General features: G+C 36.8%; 1 protein-coding gene and 1 pseudogene across 1 annotated transcript; both read right to left on the bottom strand.

Moving 5' to 3' along the window:
- Positions 1-2,319: 2,319 nt before the first annotated feature.
- LOC137713964 (hydroquinone glucosyltransferase-like) lies at positions 2,320-3,864 on the bottom strand. Its single transcript, XM_068453325.1, has one exon. The coding sequence runs from the start codon at positions 3,862-3,864 to the stop codon at positions 2,389-2,391; it is 1,476 nt and encodes a 491-aa protein (XP_068309426.1). The 3' UTR covers positions 2,320-2,388.
- A 2,144-nt stretch (positions 3,865-6,008) lies between these two features.
- Positions 6,009-10,112, bottom strand: LOC137711998 (hydroquinone glucosyltransferase-like; annotated as a pseudogene).
- Between the last annotated feature and the right edge of the window lie 5,685 nt (positions 10,113-15,797).

Genomic DNA, 15,797 nt, shown 5'->3' with positions numbered 1-15,797 from the left:
CCACGGTTTTCTTGCTAACTTTGCGCGGCGAAGATTTTTTTTTTCATTGCGCAAAACGTCTTTGCGCGACAAATTTTGCTTTGTCGCGCAAATAGTTTTTCCTACTAGTGTAGCCCATTGTGAGGTGTAACCCCTCCCCCACCCTCTTAGTATAAATCATATCATTTGATAAATATATATATATATATATGTATGTAATCTAACACCATGTTTTAATTAAAATTTTCAATCTTTTCTAGTGGCTTTTTTTTTTTTTTTTGAACAAACGATATTATCTACACTAAGGGGAAGGGAAGGGCTAAGCCTCACAATGTGTTAGCAATCATGTGGTTCAAAATCGTCTTTGGCGAGAATCGAACCTAAAACCTCTCACTTACAAGTGAAGAGGAATACCACTAGACCGATGGGCTAAAATTTAAAAGCTGGATTTTAGTCCTTAAAATGATTACTTTTACATAAATACTGCAAGTAAGATTAAAAACTAATTTTAGTCCTTTGACTCGTGTCCAAATCAACATTTATATTTCACATCATATTTTATGTAATTTTACCATGTTTTTTCTTCCTATATAACCCCTAAAAATTGCTATTAAATGGTTTTACAATTGAATGAATTTTTGTTTTTTAATTCAAAATGAGCATCCGGCATTTAAAGATGCAACATCAAGGGAATTAGAGATTAGGCTTCTGCAATTGAAAAAGAGATTAGGCAATCATCTATATATTGGCTGATTTCTTCACATACATCTGGTAATTACGATTTTTCCCTTTTTTCTCATCATTTGCATTAGGTCTCTCTCTATTTTCTTTCTGTTGGTTTTGAATGGCATATGGCTTGTGTATCTAGATGAATGCCAACAATTTGCAACGAAGCGAATGGATTCAACTTCGGTAACTTTTTTTTGTGGCATTGTGCTTGTGATATTTCTTTTTTTTATTTTTTATTTTGTGTTGGTTGATTTTATTATCAGGTTTTGATTATTTTGTCAGCGTGTGAATTGTTGGGTTGGAATTGGGATTGATCTATTGCATCTGTATTTGATTAGGTACGCTAAACGATTAGGTACGATAATTTAGATAAATTCGATTAGGTACGATAATATAATATAGATATATTTGATTAGGTATTATAAATTAAGTGCATTCAACTAGGTATTATAATTTGGCCCTGGATCTTCGCCGGATCCTTCTCTGCGGATCCACTGGGAATCAACCCATCCGAACCGTTCAGCTCATATCCTACGGCCCAAGTTTATTTTGAATATTTTTTTTTCAGCTTCCGTTTCTCGCTCTCCCCCACTTGGTCCCCAAACCCCTCGGCATTCTTTTGTCTTCTCCAATTCCAAAAGGCAAAAAGGAAGGATTAATCAAAGAATTAACCCATCAAACAACCCAAAAGACTTCTCATATACCCAATAATTAATCCATCAATTTCCCAGAAACCACAAATAAAATCTTTAGCGCCTGCGGTGGTTTCAAGCAAGAATAGGGGAAAAATTAACGGAAATGGATTTGGGAAAATTTATGTCCCGAGGAAGGAAGGCAACGCCAGCGCCTTCCTTCCTCGGGACATAAATTGAAAATATTAGAGGCCGCACGATTTGCATCTGTTTTGAATCAACGACTATGATGATGTGGTCCGTTGGATCCGTCTAGAAAACATCCGGATGGAATCTGTAACCCTATGATTTAAGTGTGTTTAGCTAGGTACTAATATTTAAATACATATACTTTTTTGGTGTATTATACGTGTGATACCTTTGACTTTGTGGTGATATGAAAAATCTTTCCAGGCACTCTAAGCATGGAAGAAATCAAGCATAAATTAATCAAAGTCAAAATTGGACCCTAATAATGAGGAACCATACCAAGAAGGTCGAATAATTAATTATAGGGGCACAATGGGAACAAAAAGAGCCATTAAAGAGTTTAAAAACACCAAAATATGAGTTATAATAATCATGATGACATGGAGGACTAAGATCAAATATCGTCGTTTATTATTAAGGTCTAGTAGTATTCCTATTCATTTATAAATAAGAAGTCATAAGTTTGATTCTCTTTTTTTTTTTTCTTTTTTTTTCTTTTTTTAACAAATGATATTATCTACATTAAGGGGGAGCAGATGGGTTAGCCTCGCTGTGAGCTAGCAATAATGTAATTTAAATTTGTCTTTGGCGAGAATCAAATCTAAGACCTCTCACTTACAAGTGAGGAAAAATACCACTAAACTGTAGTACTAAGTGGCTTGATTCGATTCTTTAAATCACATTATTAATGGCTCATTATGAGATTTAATCTAATACAAGGATTAAAATCCATTTACCCCTTATTTTATTCACTTTGCAAATACGGTCGCAGTAATTGACACATTAGGTAACAGTTCATTTAGTTCTTGAGTCCATTCAATATTTGAGCCAATTCAGCAAGAGACTTGGCAGACGATCCCTCTTCTGCCCAAACCAATTTGGCTGCCTCTTTATACTCTTCCATTTTCTTTCTTAGCAATTTCCCTTCATCTCCTTCAATTAGGTCCCTTACATACTTAGCAATATCTTGGCTCCCCACTATGCCTTTCTCATCCGCTTTGGCCCCAAATGCAACTTTCAAACCATCAACTAGTAGCACCTTATTCATTCTTTGCTCTGCATAGAGCGGCCAAGCAATCAGAGGCACACCATGCACGATGCTCTCTAGTACCGAGTTCCACCCACAATGGGTCAAAAATCCCCCTGTCGACCCGTGGCTCAGCACTTGGACCTGTGGCGCCCATGATGACACAACTAGGCCAACATCTTTGGTCCTCTCCAGAAACCCGTTTGGTAGAAACTCAAACGGGTTCTCCCCACCTTTGACAGTAAAGTAAGAAGCATTGTTAGCCGTCTCGTTTGGGCTCTTGACAACCCAAATGAATCTCTGCCCGCTCAATTCAAGCCCTAAGGCTAACTCATTCAGTTGCTCTTGTGACAGTGTTCCACCGCTCCCAAATGAAACAAATAGAACTGACCCGTAGGGTTGCTTATCTAGCCACCTCAAACACTCATTTGCATCTAACCCATCTGTTGAACTGGTTTTTATAACCGGTCCAATGGGATAAACCCGTGGAAGACATAGACCTGCCCCTTTTTCCTTGAAAGCCTTTAAAGCACCAGGTTCCAAGTCCGCAAAGCTGTTGACCATAATCCCGGCAGCCGACCTGCACTTCTTGAAAATATGAACCACAGCTTTATAGACCGGATTGGACCGATCTTGAACAGGGTCTAAGAAATCTCCACCTTGGATCGGCACACAACCAGGAAGTAGAACCGGTTCGGGCAAGTCCCTGTACTCGCATGAAGTGGTCTCGTCAAGATGTGGCAAATGAAATAAAAGCCATAAACCCATAGCGTTAGCAGAGAAGAAAATATAAGGGGACAAGTGAAACTCATTGGCCACATCAAATGCCTCCGCACCGAAGACATCAACAAGAAGTGCAACTAGACGAGTTGACTCGTTTAGGACCTTGAGTGAGTCGCGAAGAGCCGAGAGGGATCGAGTCAAGGTTAGTGTGATCTTGGTTTCGATCATGACGTCGGCAGGGAGGTCATGGAAGCTCACAGGAGGGAGGAAGACATAGGAAATGGACTGGGAATCGAGGGCTTCAAGGACTTTCTTATGGGGAGCCAAGTGCGAGCCGTCGTTAGGGATGATGAATGTGATGGAGAAGTTGTGCTGGACGACGAGTCGTTTGGCTAACTCGATGAGGGGAATGAGGTGGCCTAGGCCTGGAGTTGGGACGATGGCAACATGCGGTGGTTTGATCAGTTTATGGTGGTCGTTGTGGTGGTGGTTGCTGCTGCGGTGGCTTCGGGTGTTTAATGCCATGGTTGCTCTAGGGATTTTAGTGTTCGATGAAATGAATGCATGGAAGAAAAAGAATATTTATAAGGAAAATTGTGGAGAATAATTGAGAACAATGTGGCCGTTGACTTGTAAGTCTATTGTGATCAATTATATTTCTTTTTACTTGTAAGTAAGAGCTTTTAAGTTTGATTTTCGACAAATGAGAATTTGGAAAAAAATGCAACATCAAGGGAATTAGAGATTAGGCTTCTGCAATTGAAAAAGAGATTAGGCAATCATCTATATATTGGCTGATTTCTTCACATACATCTGGTAATTACGATTTTCCCCTTTTTTCTCATCATTTGCATTTGGTCTCTCTCTATTTTCTTTCTGTTGGTTTTGAATGGCATATGGCTTGTGTATCTAGATGAATGCCAACAATTTGCAACGAAGCGAATGGATTCAACTTCGGTAACTTTTTTTTGTGGCATTGTGCTTGTGATATTTCTTTTTTTTATTTTTTATTTTGTGTTGGTTGATTTTATTATCAGGTTTTGATTATTTTGTCAGCGTGTGAATTGTTGGGTTGGAATTGGGATTGATCTATTGCATCTGTATTTGATTAGGTACGCCAAACGATTAGGTACGATAATTTAGATAAATTCGATTAGGTACGATAATATAATATAGATATATTTGATTAGGTATTATAATTTAAGTACATTCAACTGGGAATTATAATTTGGCCCAGGATCTTCGCCGGATCCTTCTCTGCGGATCCACTGGGAATCAACCCATCCGAACCGTTCAGCTCATATCCTACGGCCCAAGTTTATTTTGAATATTTTTTTTTTCAGCTTCCGTTTCTCACTCTCCCCACCTTGGTCCCCAAACCCCTCGGCATTCTTTTGTCTTCTCCAATTCCAAAAGGCAGAAAGGAAGGATTAATCAAAGAATTAACCCATCAAACAACCCAAAAGACTTCTCATATACCCAATAATTAATCCATCAATTTCCCAGAAACCACAAATAAAATCTTTAGCGCCTGCGGTGGTTTCAAGCAAGAATAGGGGAAAAATTAACGGAAATGGATTTGGGAAAATTTTCAAGGGCAAACTCCATAGATGAAGAATTCGAATTCTGCAAATCGGTCCGATAGGCATACCATTCCGACGGCTTCATTTTCCCCCTTCGATCCATCCGCCGGTGACCGATCCGGTCTTCGTACACCATCATCGCCGGTGGCAGCGAGAGGAAGACGGGCCTGCTGGTAGCGAGGGCGAGGGTAACGAGGTCTGCGCTGAACCTTTCCCTTCGTCCCCCAAACCTCTGCTGAGGAATACTTGGTCGTGAGGGCAAGCTTGCAAGGGTTCCTGGGTACTGAGGGGTACTGAGTTTTGGGGCGAGAGCAGGAAAGAAACCAGCAGGAGGAGGCAACGCCAGCGCCTTCCTTCCTCGGGACATAAATTGAAAATATTAGAGGCCGCACGATTTGCATCTGTTTTGAATCAACGACTATGATGATGTGGTCCGTTGGATCCGTCTAGAAAACATCCGGATGGGATCTGTAACCCTATGATTTAAGTGTGTTTAGCTAGGTACTAATATTTAAATACATATACTTTTTTGGTGTATTATACGTGTGATACCTTTGACTTTTTCGTGATATGACAAATCTTTCCAGGCACTCTAAGCATGGAAGAAATCAAGCATAAATTAATCAAAGTCAAAATTGGACCCTAATAATGAGGAACCATACCAAGAAGGTCGAATAATTAATTATAGGGGTACAATGGGAACAAAAAGAGCCATTAAAGAGTTTAAAAACACCAAAATATGAGTTATAATAATCATGATGACATGGAGGACTAAGATCAAATATCGTCGTTTATTATTAAGGTCTAGTAGTATTCCTATTCATTTATAAATAAGAAGTCATAAGTTTGACTCTTTTTTTTTTTTTTTTTTTTTTTTTTTTTTTTTTTTTAACAAATGATATTATCTACATTAAGGGGGGAGCAGATGGGTTAGCCTCACTGTGAACTCGCAATAATGTAATTTAAATTCTTCTTTGGCGAGAATCAAATCTAAGACCTCTCACTTATAATTGAGGAAAAATACAACTAAACTGTAGTACTAAGTGGCTAGATTCGATTCTTTAAATCACATTATTAATGGCTCATTATGAGATTTAATCTAATACAAGGATTAAAATTCATTTACCCCTTATTTTATTCACTTTGCAAATACGGTCGCAGTAATTGACACATTAGGTAACAGTTCATTTAGTTCTTGAGTCCATTCAATATTTGAGCCACTTCAGCAAGAGACTTGGCAGACGATCCCTCTTCTGCCCAAACCAATTTGGCTGCCTCTTTAAACTCTTCCATTTTCTTTCTTAGCAATTCCCCTTCATCTCCTTCAATTAGGTCCCTTACATACTTAGCAATATCTTGGCTCCCCACTATGCCTTTCTCATCCGCTTTGGCCCCAAATGCAACTTTCAAACCATCAACTAGTAGCATCTTATTCATTCTTTGCTCTACATAGAGCGGCCAAGCAATCAGAGGCACACCATGCACGATGCTCTCTAGTACCGAGTTCCACCCACAATGGGTCAAAAATCCCCCTGTCGACCCGTGGCTCAGCACTTGGACCTGTGGCGTCCATGATGACACAACTAGGCCAACATCTTTGGTCCTCTCCAGAAACCCGTTTGGTAGAACTCAAATGGGTTCTCCCCGCCTTTGACAGTAAAGTAAGAAGCATTGTTAGCCGTCTCGTTTAGGTTCTTGACAACCCAAATGAATCTCTGCCCGCTCAATTCAAGCCCTAAGGCCAACTCATTCAGTTGCTCTTGTGACAGTGTTCCACCGCTCCCAAATGAAACAAATAGAACTGACCCGTAGGTAGACCTGGCAATTTCTGACACGACCCGATAACCCGACACGACACGACACGAAATTAACAAGTGTTTGGGTCGACACGATAACGAATCGGGTCTTATCGGGTAACCCGATAAGCACCTGTTAAGATAACGGGTTGGGTCGGGTATACACGTGGGTAAACACGATACACGATAAGCAGAATATTATTTTTATAATTTTATAACCCTCAAAAAATACTGTAATAATTATATACATTAATTTCACAATTTTATACCCCTAAAAATTATAATAAATATATATATATATATATATATTAAATTAACTATAAAATTTATAATAATTATAATAATTATATATACTATAATAATTATACCCCCAAAATATTAAGTCTATCTATACTAATTTTATATATATATATATATATATATATATATTAAATTTTATAAAAACTATAATAATTATTAATTAATAATTTAATATGCATGATCATGCATTGCATATTTGCATGATTTTGCATCCATTGAAATTTGATGCGTCAGGACTCATATGTGATTTGTTTCCATTCTCAAATTTCAATAATCAATTTCTTGCCATTGCCATTTGCCAACTTGCCGCCCTTTTTGAAAAAAAAAATGGAGGGAAAATGAAAATGTTAAGAAAAGTTGAAAATAAAACAAAAAAGTGAGGGAATTCAATTAGGGAAAGATGTTGGAGGGAAAAGTGAAAATGATAAGAAAAAGTTGAAAAGGAAACAAAAAAGAGAGGGAAAAATGAAAATTAATAGAAGTGGTGAATCTAAGTATAAATAAACTCTAAGTGTTAGTCAATCTATCGTTTTACGAATTCTCCAAAACTAATTTCAACGATCCAACCGTCAAAATTGTTTGTATATGCTTGGAGATCACATTAGCAAAAAATCACAAAAAAAAAAATTCAGAGATCAAGTAAACGGGACAAAGCTTTTCAACGGTTATAAATGAAAAATCACGATTTAACGGTTATTTTAACTCCGATTTTGATGATTTTTTATAACTACACTCCTTGACCCTATATGAATACAATGAATGAATTCGATATTCAATTTAAAATATTTACACAAGTGGATACCACAAAATCTTATGTTATACTTAATAAAAGTATAAATAAACTCTAAGTGTTAGTCAATCTATCGTTTTACGAATTCTCCAAAACTAATTTCAACGATCCAAACCGTCAAAATTGTTTGTATATGCTTGGAGATCACATCAGCAAAAAATCACAAAAAAAAAACATTCAGAGATCAAGTAACGGGACAAAGCTTTTCAACGGTTATAAACGAAAAATCACGATTTAACGGTTATTTTAACTCCGATTTTGATGATTTTTTATAACTACACTCCTTGACCCTATATGAATACAATGAATGAATTCGATCTTCAATTTAAAATATTTACACAAGTGGATACCACAAAATCTTATGTTATACTTAATAAAAGTATAAATAAACTCTAAGCGTTAGTCAATCTATCGTTTTACGAATTCTCCAAAACTAATTTCAACGATCCAAACCGTCAAAATTGTTTGTATATGCTTGGAGATCACATCAGCAAAAAATCACAAAAAAAAAAACATTCAGAGATCAAGTAACGGGACAAAGCTTTTCAACGGTTATAAACGAAAAATCACGATTTAACGGTTATTTTAACTCCGATTTTGATGATTTTTTATAACTACACTCCTTGACCCTATATGAATACAATGAATGAATTCGATCTTCAATTTAAAATATTTACACAAGTGGATACCACAAAATCTTATGTTATACTTAATAAAAGTATAAATAAACTCTAAGCGTTAGTCAATCTATCGTTTTACGAATTCTCCAAAACTAATTTCAACGATCCAAACCGTCAAAATTGTTTGTATATGCTTGGAGATCACATCAGCAAAAAATCACAAAAAAAAACATTCAGAGATCAAGTAACGGGACAAAGCTTTTCAACGGTTATAAACGAAAAATCACGATTTAACGGTTATTTTAACTCCGATTTTGATGATTTTTTATAACTACACTCCTTGACCCTATATGAATACAATGAATGAATTCGATCTTCAATTTAAAATATTTACACAAGTGGATACCACAAAATCTTATGTTATACTTAATAAAAGTATAAATAAACTCTAAGTGTTAGTCAATCTTAAAAACAAAAACTCTTTATCCTTGCACATTTAATATTTGTAATAGATTAGTAGTGTATGTATTATTTTTTTTATTAGGCTTTCATTTTCGAGTGTAGATATAGTACTTGAACGAGAAATGTTTTAATGTTTTCAAGTAATATTTATGTCGCAATGTGTGGTATGTGCAAATTTTAAAAAAAATATATTTTTTTCTTAACGGGTCATAACGGGTCGGGTCACTTTACCCGTTGGGTAAAGTGACACGACCTGTTAAGGACCCGTTAAGATAACGGGTGTGACACGACACGACCCGTTAAGATAACAGGTGTTACACGAAAACGACACGAACACGACAGACACGACCCGTTTGCCAGGTCTACCCGTAGGGTTGCTTATCTAGCCACCTCAAACACTCATTTGCATCTAACCATCTGTTGAACTGGTTTTTATAACCGGTCCAATGGGAAAAACCCGTGGAAGACATAGACCTGCCCTTTTTTCCTTGAAAGCCTTGAAAGCACCAGGTTCCAAGTCCGCAAAGCTGTTGACCATAATCCCGGCAGCCGACCTGCACTTCTTGAAAATATGAACCACAACTTTATAGACCGGATTGGACCGATCTTGAACAGGGTCTAAGAAATCTCCACCTTGGATCGGCACACAACCAGGAAGTAGAACCGGTTCGGGCAAGTCCCTGTACTCGCATGAAGTGGTCTCGTCAAGATGTGGCAAATGAAATAAAAGCCATAAACCCATAGCGTTAGCAGAGAAGAAAATATAAGAGGACAAGTGAAACTCATTGGCCACATCAAATGCCTCCACACCAAAGACATCAACAAGAAGTGCAACTAGACGAGTTGACTCGTTTAGGACCTTGAGTGAGTCGCGAAGAGCCGAGAGGGATCGAGTCAAGGTTAGTGTGATCTTGGTCTCGATCATGACGTCGGCAGGGAGGTCATGGAAGCTCACAGGAGGGAGGAAGACATAGGAAATGGACTGGGAATCGAGGGCTTCAAGGACTTTCTTATGGGGAGCCAAGTGCGAGCCGTCGTTAGGGATGATGAATGTGATGGAGAAGTTGTGCTGGACGACGAGTCGTTTGGCTAACTCAACGAGGGGAATGAGGTGGCCTAGGCCTGGAGTTGGGACGATGGCAACATGCGGTGGTTTGATCAGTTTATGGTGGTCGTTGTGGTGGTGGTTGCTGCTGCGGTGGCTTCGGGTGTTTAATGCCATGGTTGCTCTAGGGATTTTAGTGTTCGATGAAATGAATGCATGGAAGAAAAAGAATATTTATAAGGAAAATTGTGGAGAATAATTGAGAACAATGTGGCCGTTGACTTGTAAGTCTATTGTGATCAATTATATTTCTTTTTTACTTGTAAGTAAGAGCTTTTAAGTTTGATATTCGACAAATGAGAATTTGGATTACATTATTATGGCTAACCCATTGTGAAGCTTAACCTATTTCTTTACCCTAGATAATACTGCTTCTTTGGAAAAAAAAAATGCCCCTTCTTGTTAATATATTGAGTTTGGAATTTTTGGTGGCGTAGGTAAGTGAATTAGGTGTGAATATGATAAAGTTGATGGGGCTCACGACGGAGAGAGTTGTGTTTCTATTTGTGTTTTTTTCTCTCTCTCTAATCTCAGTTTACTACCCTAAAATTTCATGGTTTTCAGCATTTGGTACATGAAATTATTTTCATCCCAGAATCATACCTCAAGTTTCAATTTTCGAACAGTCTCATACATCTGTTAAGCTAATTGTTAAGTCAACCGTTAACTGGTGATGTAGCGCCCATGTGGAGAATGACAGGATGCCACATGTCGTTAAGGGTCCACAGGGAAATAAAAAAAATGAAAAATTTAAAATTTAAAAAATAAACTTAAAAATTAATAAACTTAAAAAATTAATAATAAAAAAATAAAAAATGCGGGGATAATTACTTCCTCTCTTCTTGTCCCTTTTCCTCTCTCCCTCAAATATCAAATCCCCATCAACCCTTGCCCTCGCGACCTTGTAACCCTCCACAGAGGTTTGCGGACCTCGTAATCGTCGCCCTTCCTATCGTTGCCACTGGCAATGGCTGGGCAGAGATCGATTTGGCCATCGACGGAGGAATTGAAAGGGAAAATAAAGTGTGCCCAATGATAAGCCTATCGACCCAATTTGCTCCCAAGAATTTGAATTCTTTGTCCATGGAGTTTTCCCATTAAATTTTTTCTAATTCCAATTTCCAGTGTTTTCCCTATTCTTGCCCTTTAAAAAAATTGCATAAATTTAGGGACGAAGGTGAAGGCTAGAGAAATCTCGCTCATCTCTTCACTCCACGGCCAAATCCTACTCATTAGGTTTTCATATCTTGTTCCTTAATCCGAGCTGTGGCGGAGTTGGGAAAAGCTAAAGGCACGCCAGACTCACCAGCCCAGATCCCAACCATTTCTTTTCCGCCTGAACCACCCAGCCAATGCCGATCCACCAAGACCCGCACCTATTGCTGCTCGACCATGGCAAGCTCACGCCTACCTGACCACCCCCTGCAACCCGCTAGAACCACCAAAGTTGCATCTCCGTCGTTCTAAGATTTGCAGAAGGGAGAAAAAGGGGCGGGGAGAGAGAGGAAACAATTATCCCCACCTCTTTTTTTTTTTTCTTTTTTTTTTTAATTTATTAATTTTTTAAGTTTTTTATTTTTTTAGTTTTAAATTTTTAAATTTTTTTTATTTCCACATGGACCCTTAATGACATGTGGGCCATGTCATTCTCCACATGAGCGTCATGTCATCAGTTAACAGCTGATTTAACAGTCAGTTTAACGGATATATGAAACTATCTGAAAATTGAAACTTGAGGTATGACTCTGAGATGAAAAAAATTTCATATACCAAATGTTGAAAACCACGAAACTTCAAGGCAGTAAACTGAGATTAACCTTTTTTTTTTTATTATTTGTTTGTTTCTGTTGCCTTTTATATTTCGAGAAAACCTTTCATGCTTCTTTAAACAATTCTATTTATGATTTTTTATTTTACAAATTCTATTTGTGATCTTTGTATATCTGTGTGTTGGTTTCTTTCGTTGTAGTTCAGGCTTCCCTCTCAAATCTGACATCACTGCTAACATCATGCACAAGCACACGTAACGATGATTTTGGAATCTTTTGATACCTGTTGCGGAGGTAATGAAATATAGTTAATTTGGGATAATAAATGTCCATGTAGGTAGGTGTATTTGAATCATTTGAAACTAAATCTAGCAATTCTTTACACAACCTATTAATCAGACTGAAAATTATATGAAAATAATGAATTTTAGGTCAACCGTTAACTAATTTGATCATTATCAAGTCACATGCTTTTTTTTTAAGTACATCGATAATTTTATACTAAGGAAAGAGGGAGGTCGGCTAGCTATATGATATGTATGATGATGGTGAAAATAAATCACCAATGGACTCAAGATATCAACGTAATTTAATTATATATAAGTCTCCTCAAAGACTAATAGTAATAATGTTCATACGCATCGACATATAATAATAACTTTAAAACATATAGTTTTGAAGGGATCCACTCATAGGTAAACAGAGCGCTCATCCTCAATATGCTCATTGCCTAACTCCCTTTTAATCTCAAAGTCACATGTGATTTCATTATAAGCTACTATAAGCTTTAAATTGGACTCTACAAAGTATTGTCTAAAACTACTATTTAGAAATCAAATTAGCACAAATGGAAGGTGCCACGTGATTCAAAACATCAAAAAACCTAACGTTAGGTCTCGGGTCCTGCACGTGCAGCCGCACACGCACCACCATGTGCCGCCGCAGTGGTGTCACGCGTTGGGGAGCGCACCGCTATGCTCGCCGTCACCAATGCATGCACCGATCATCGATGAGAATCTAAAATGATAATAAAATATACCTTTTCTGTCGCTGAATTCGGTTAAATCTAATGGAATAGTAGGCCTCGCTGTTAAAACTAATGGTGGCCACTGCCTTTCATTGCCGTCTGTCGCCGGCAAGTCACCGGAGATTGTAGAGAAACCCAAAAAATGATCAGAGGCCTCCCTAGTTCGATGTTTAACGAATTCCAAGCCAAAGTTCATTAATACAACTCAAATAACATGCATGAGCTTACCCCACATATTAGAGGTTGAAAATTAAGAAGTGCACCAAGTAGCCGGAGATTGTAGAGAAACCCAAAAAATGATCAGAGGCCTTCCTAGTTCGATGTTTAACGAATTCCAAGCCAAAGTTCATTAATACAACTCAAATAACATGCAAGAGCTTACCCCACATATTAGAGGTTGAAAATTAAGAAAGTGCGCCTAGACCCGCTTAAGTGTCTGCCTAGCCCACTTAACCCATCTAGGCACCCGCCTAGGTTGTGACTCTTACTTACGCAAAAAATCGATAACTTTCATTTTGCATTTTAATTTTTCAAGAAAGAGACTTGTTGAATACTTGGATAAGCACTCATTATATGTTTGGTCCCCATGTTTTCAATATGCTCAAATACTTTATTATTTATATGTCATTTTATTTTGCAATTTATGTATCTTAATATAATTCTGTGTGTTTTTTAGGTATAAATATGTACTTATTTATACAATATATAACAAATTTACTTAAATCCGTCTAGGCTGCCTAAGCGTTAGGCCCCAGCCTGTCACCCGACTAGCGTCGTCTAATGTCTTTTAGAACCTTGATATTTTCAATAGAGTGGTTCACGAGTCCGAGAGAATTTTACAAATTTTCTACTTTTACTTTTGTTTAGTTACGCTTTTATTTTATTTTATTTTTTAATTATGTGTTTCTTTATATATATATATATTTTTTTTTTTTGGTTTGGTATACGGCCTTTTAAATTTTTTTTTTTTTGAAAATCTGGGAAAAGTAATTTGGCGACTTTCTTTTTATTTCTTCTGCCCAACTAAATAGATATCATTTACGTTTATTTTCGCATGCACTCAAATTCATGGTTGTGGTTGGTGACAGTCCATAATTCTAATCATGGGGGTCCTATGTAAAAGAAAATAGTGCCCCATTGCGCAATTTTTTTGAGGATTTTCAATTCGACATCGAGCACTTTGTGTGCTTGTCATTCTATGCCAAGTTATTATGTGTTTGTGCTAACATATGTGGAAATCTGGCGAGTGTTCTTGAGTGATCTTAGTGAGTTATTTTGGAATCCCCTGTTGAGTGCTATTGAGATGTGTCAAATATGTATTTTATCGAATATTTAGTGAGCACAACAGGGTCTCATACGAGAAGGGCTCCTGGAGAACATTCGCCAGTTATTTCTCCGATCTCTAGAGGATTTCGGGGCATCAGTCAGATCACCATATGGATTCAACTCTGGTAGTGGAATAAGCATGTCATGAAAATTCTTCTTTCACAATAGACATCCAAGTTATATGGTACAATTGTAATTACATTGATAATATTATAAATGTAGATCAGAACTCGATACCGAAGTATTCTTTAGTTGAATATGTTGAGTTAAACTACTAACAAGAAAAATGAGTGTTTTTTACTTTTTTGATCATTTCATAAAGGATAATGTTTGGAAGACCAAAATTTTAAATCAGATTTGCAAACCAAATAATGTGGTTGTTGATGATTTGATTATTACTTAGGGGCTGATTAACTTACTTCTATCTTATTAGTGACACATCATTTAGTTTGTAAATGTGGTTTAAAATTTTAGTTCTCTTAGTATCATTTCATAAAATATAATATTTCGTAAGCCGGCTTTATTGTGTGTGTACAGTTTTTATTCTTTATTTTTGTTATTAAGCAACGTGTAACGTGAGTATAAAAAAGATCATATTCTGTTGCTAATCCAACATGGAGTAGGATTCTCTTTCCTTCTATTCTCATCCCCTTCTCTTCCATTCTCTCACACTTTATTTTTTGTCTTACTGTCTTTGAAAAAAAATCAATATAAGATGTTAACGTGATTTAATCGTAACCGTTTAAGTAGAAGAGGAGGAAAAGGGAGAGAGACTGAATGAAGAATCCTCCTCCGTCCAACATTGCTGCTTTGGAAATGATAGCTTTTCTCTCTTAAGCACGTGGATTGTAATTAAAAGTGAATATTAACGTATTTGGTAACTAATAAAATTAAGTTTTAAAAAAGAACTTAGTTCTTACTAGTTCGGATTTGAGAAGGATGAAAAGCCCAATCTTGCTCGAAATACTTGTTGAATTTTGGGGAATTAAAAGACTTTTTTGGCCAAAAAAAATAAAATAACTTCCTTCATTCATTGCTTTCTTTTCAGTTTTATTGAGGTATGAAACTTGGGCTTCAAAACAGACACTCATTTGGAGACATAGTTAAAGAACCACAAGACTTTTATTTCAACAAAAGAAAAGAAAAAGGAATTTTAAAGAGCGGTTTAGTAACCATTTTGCTTCTTCTTCTTTTTTTTTCCACATTTTGCGCTAGTAATAGAGAAAACCACACAGGAAAAAATGACGATTGAAAGTGTGAATGAAGGATGATGGGGAGATGCAAAATAGAGTAGAAAAAAAGAAACCAAAACCCATTTTGTACTCTTACCATCGGAGACTTATAGCTTAACTAGTTAAAATGTCTACCCTAATGACGGTTATCATGGATTTAAATATTTCTCCCTCAATATCGTATGTACAAACCAGTATACCGAAATTTGAAATTTTGAAGTGAGTACTTGGCCAAATTATAGGTCGTTCATTTACTCACCTTGTCACAAGATCTGATGAACACCCTTAGGAGAGAATTCTACTCCTTTTTAAGCCATTTAGTACTACGGTATAGTAGTATTCCTCTTTACTTGTAAATGAGAGGTTTTAGGTTCAATTCTCGCTAAAGACAAATTTGAACCATATTATTGCTAACTCATTGTGAGGCAAGCACATTCATTTCCCCTAA

This window comes from Pyrus communis, chromosome 13 (genome assembly GCF_963583255.1).
Source record: "Pyrus communis chromosome 13, drPyrComm1.1, whole genome shotgun sequence".
In the NCBI taxonomy this organism is placed as follows: Eukaryota; Viridiplantae; Streptophyta; class Magnoliopsida; order Rosales; family Rosaceae; genus Pyrus; species Pyrus communis.
Note: the sequence above shows the minus strand (reverse complement) of the source record. Positions and strands in the feature narration are given on the sequence as shown.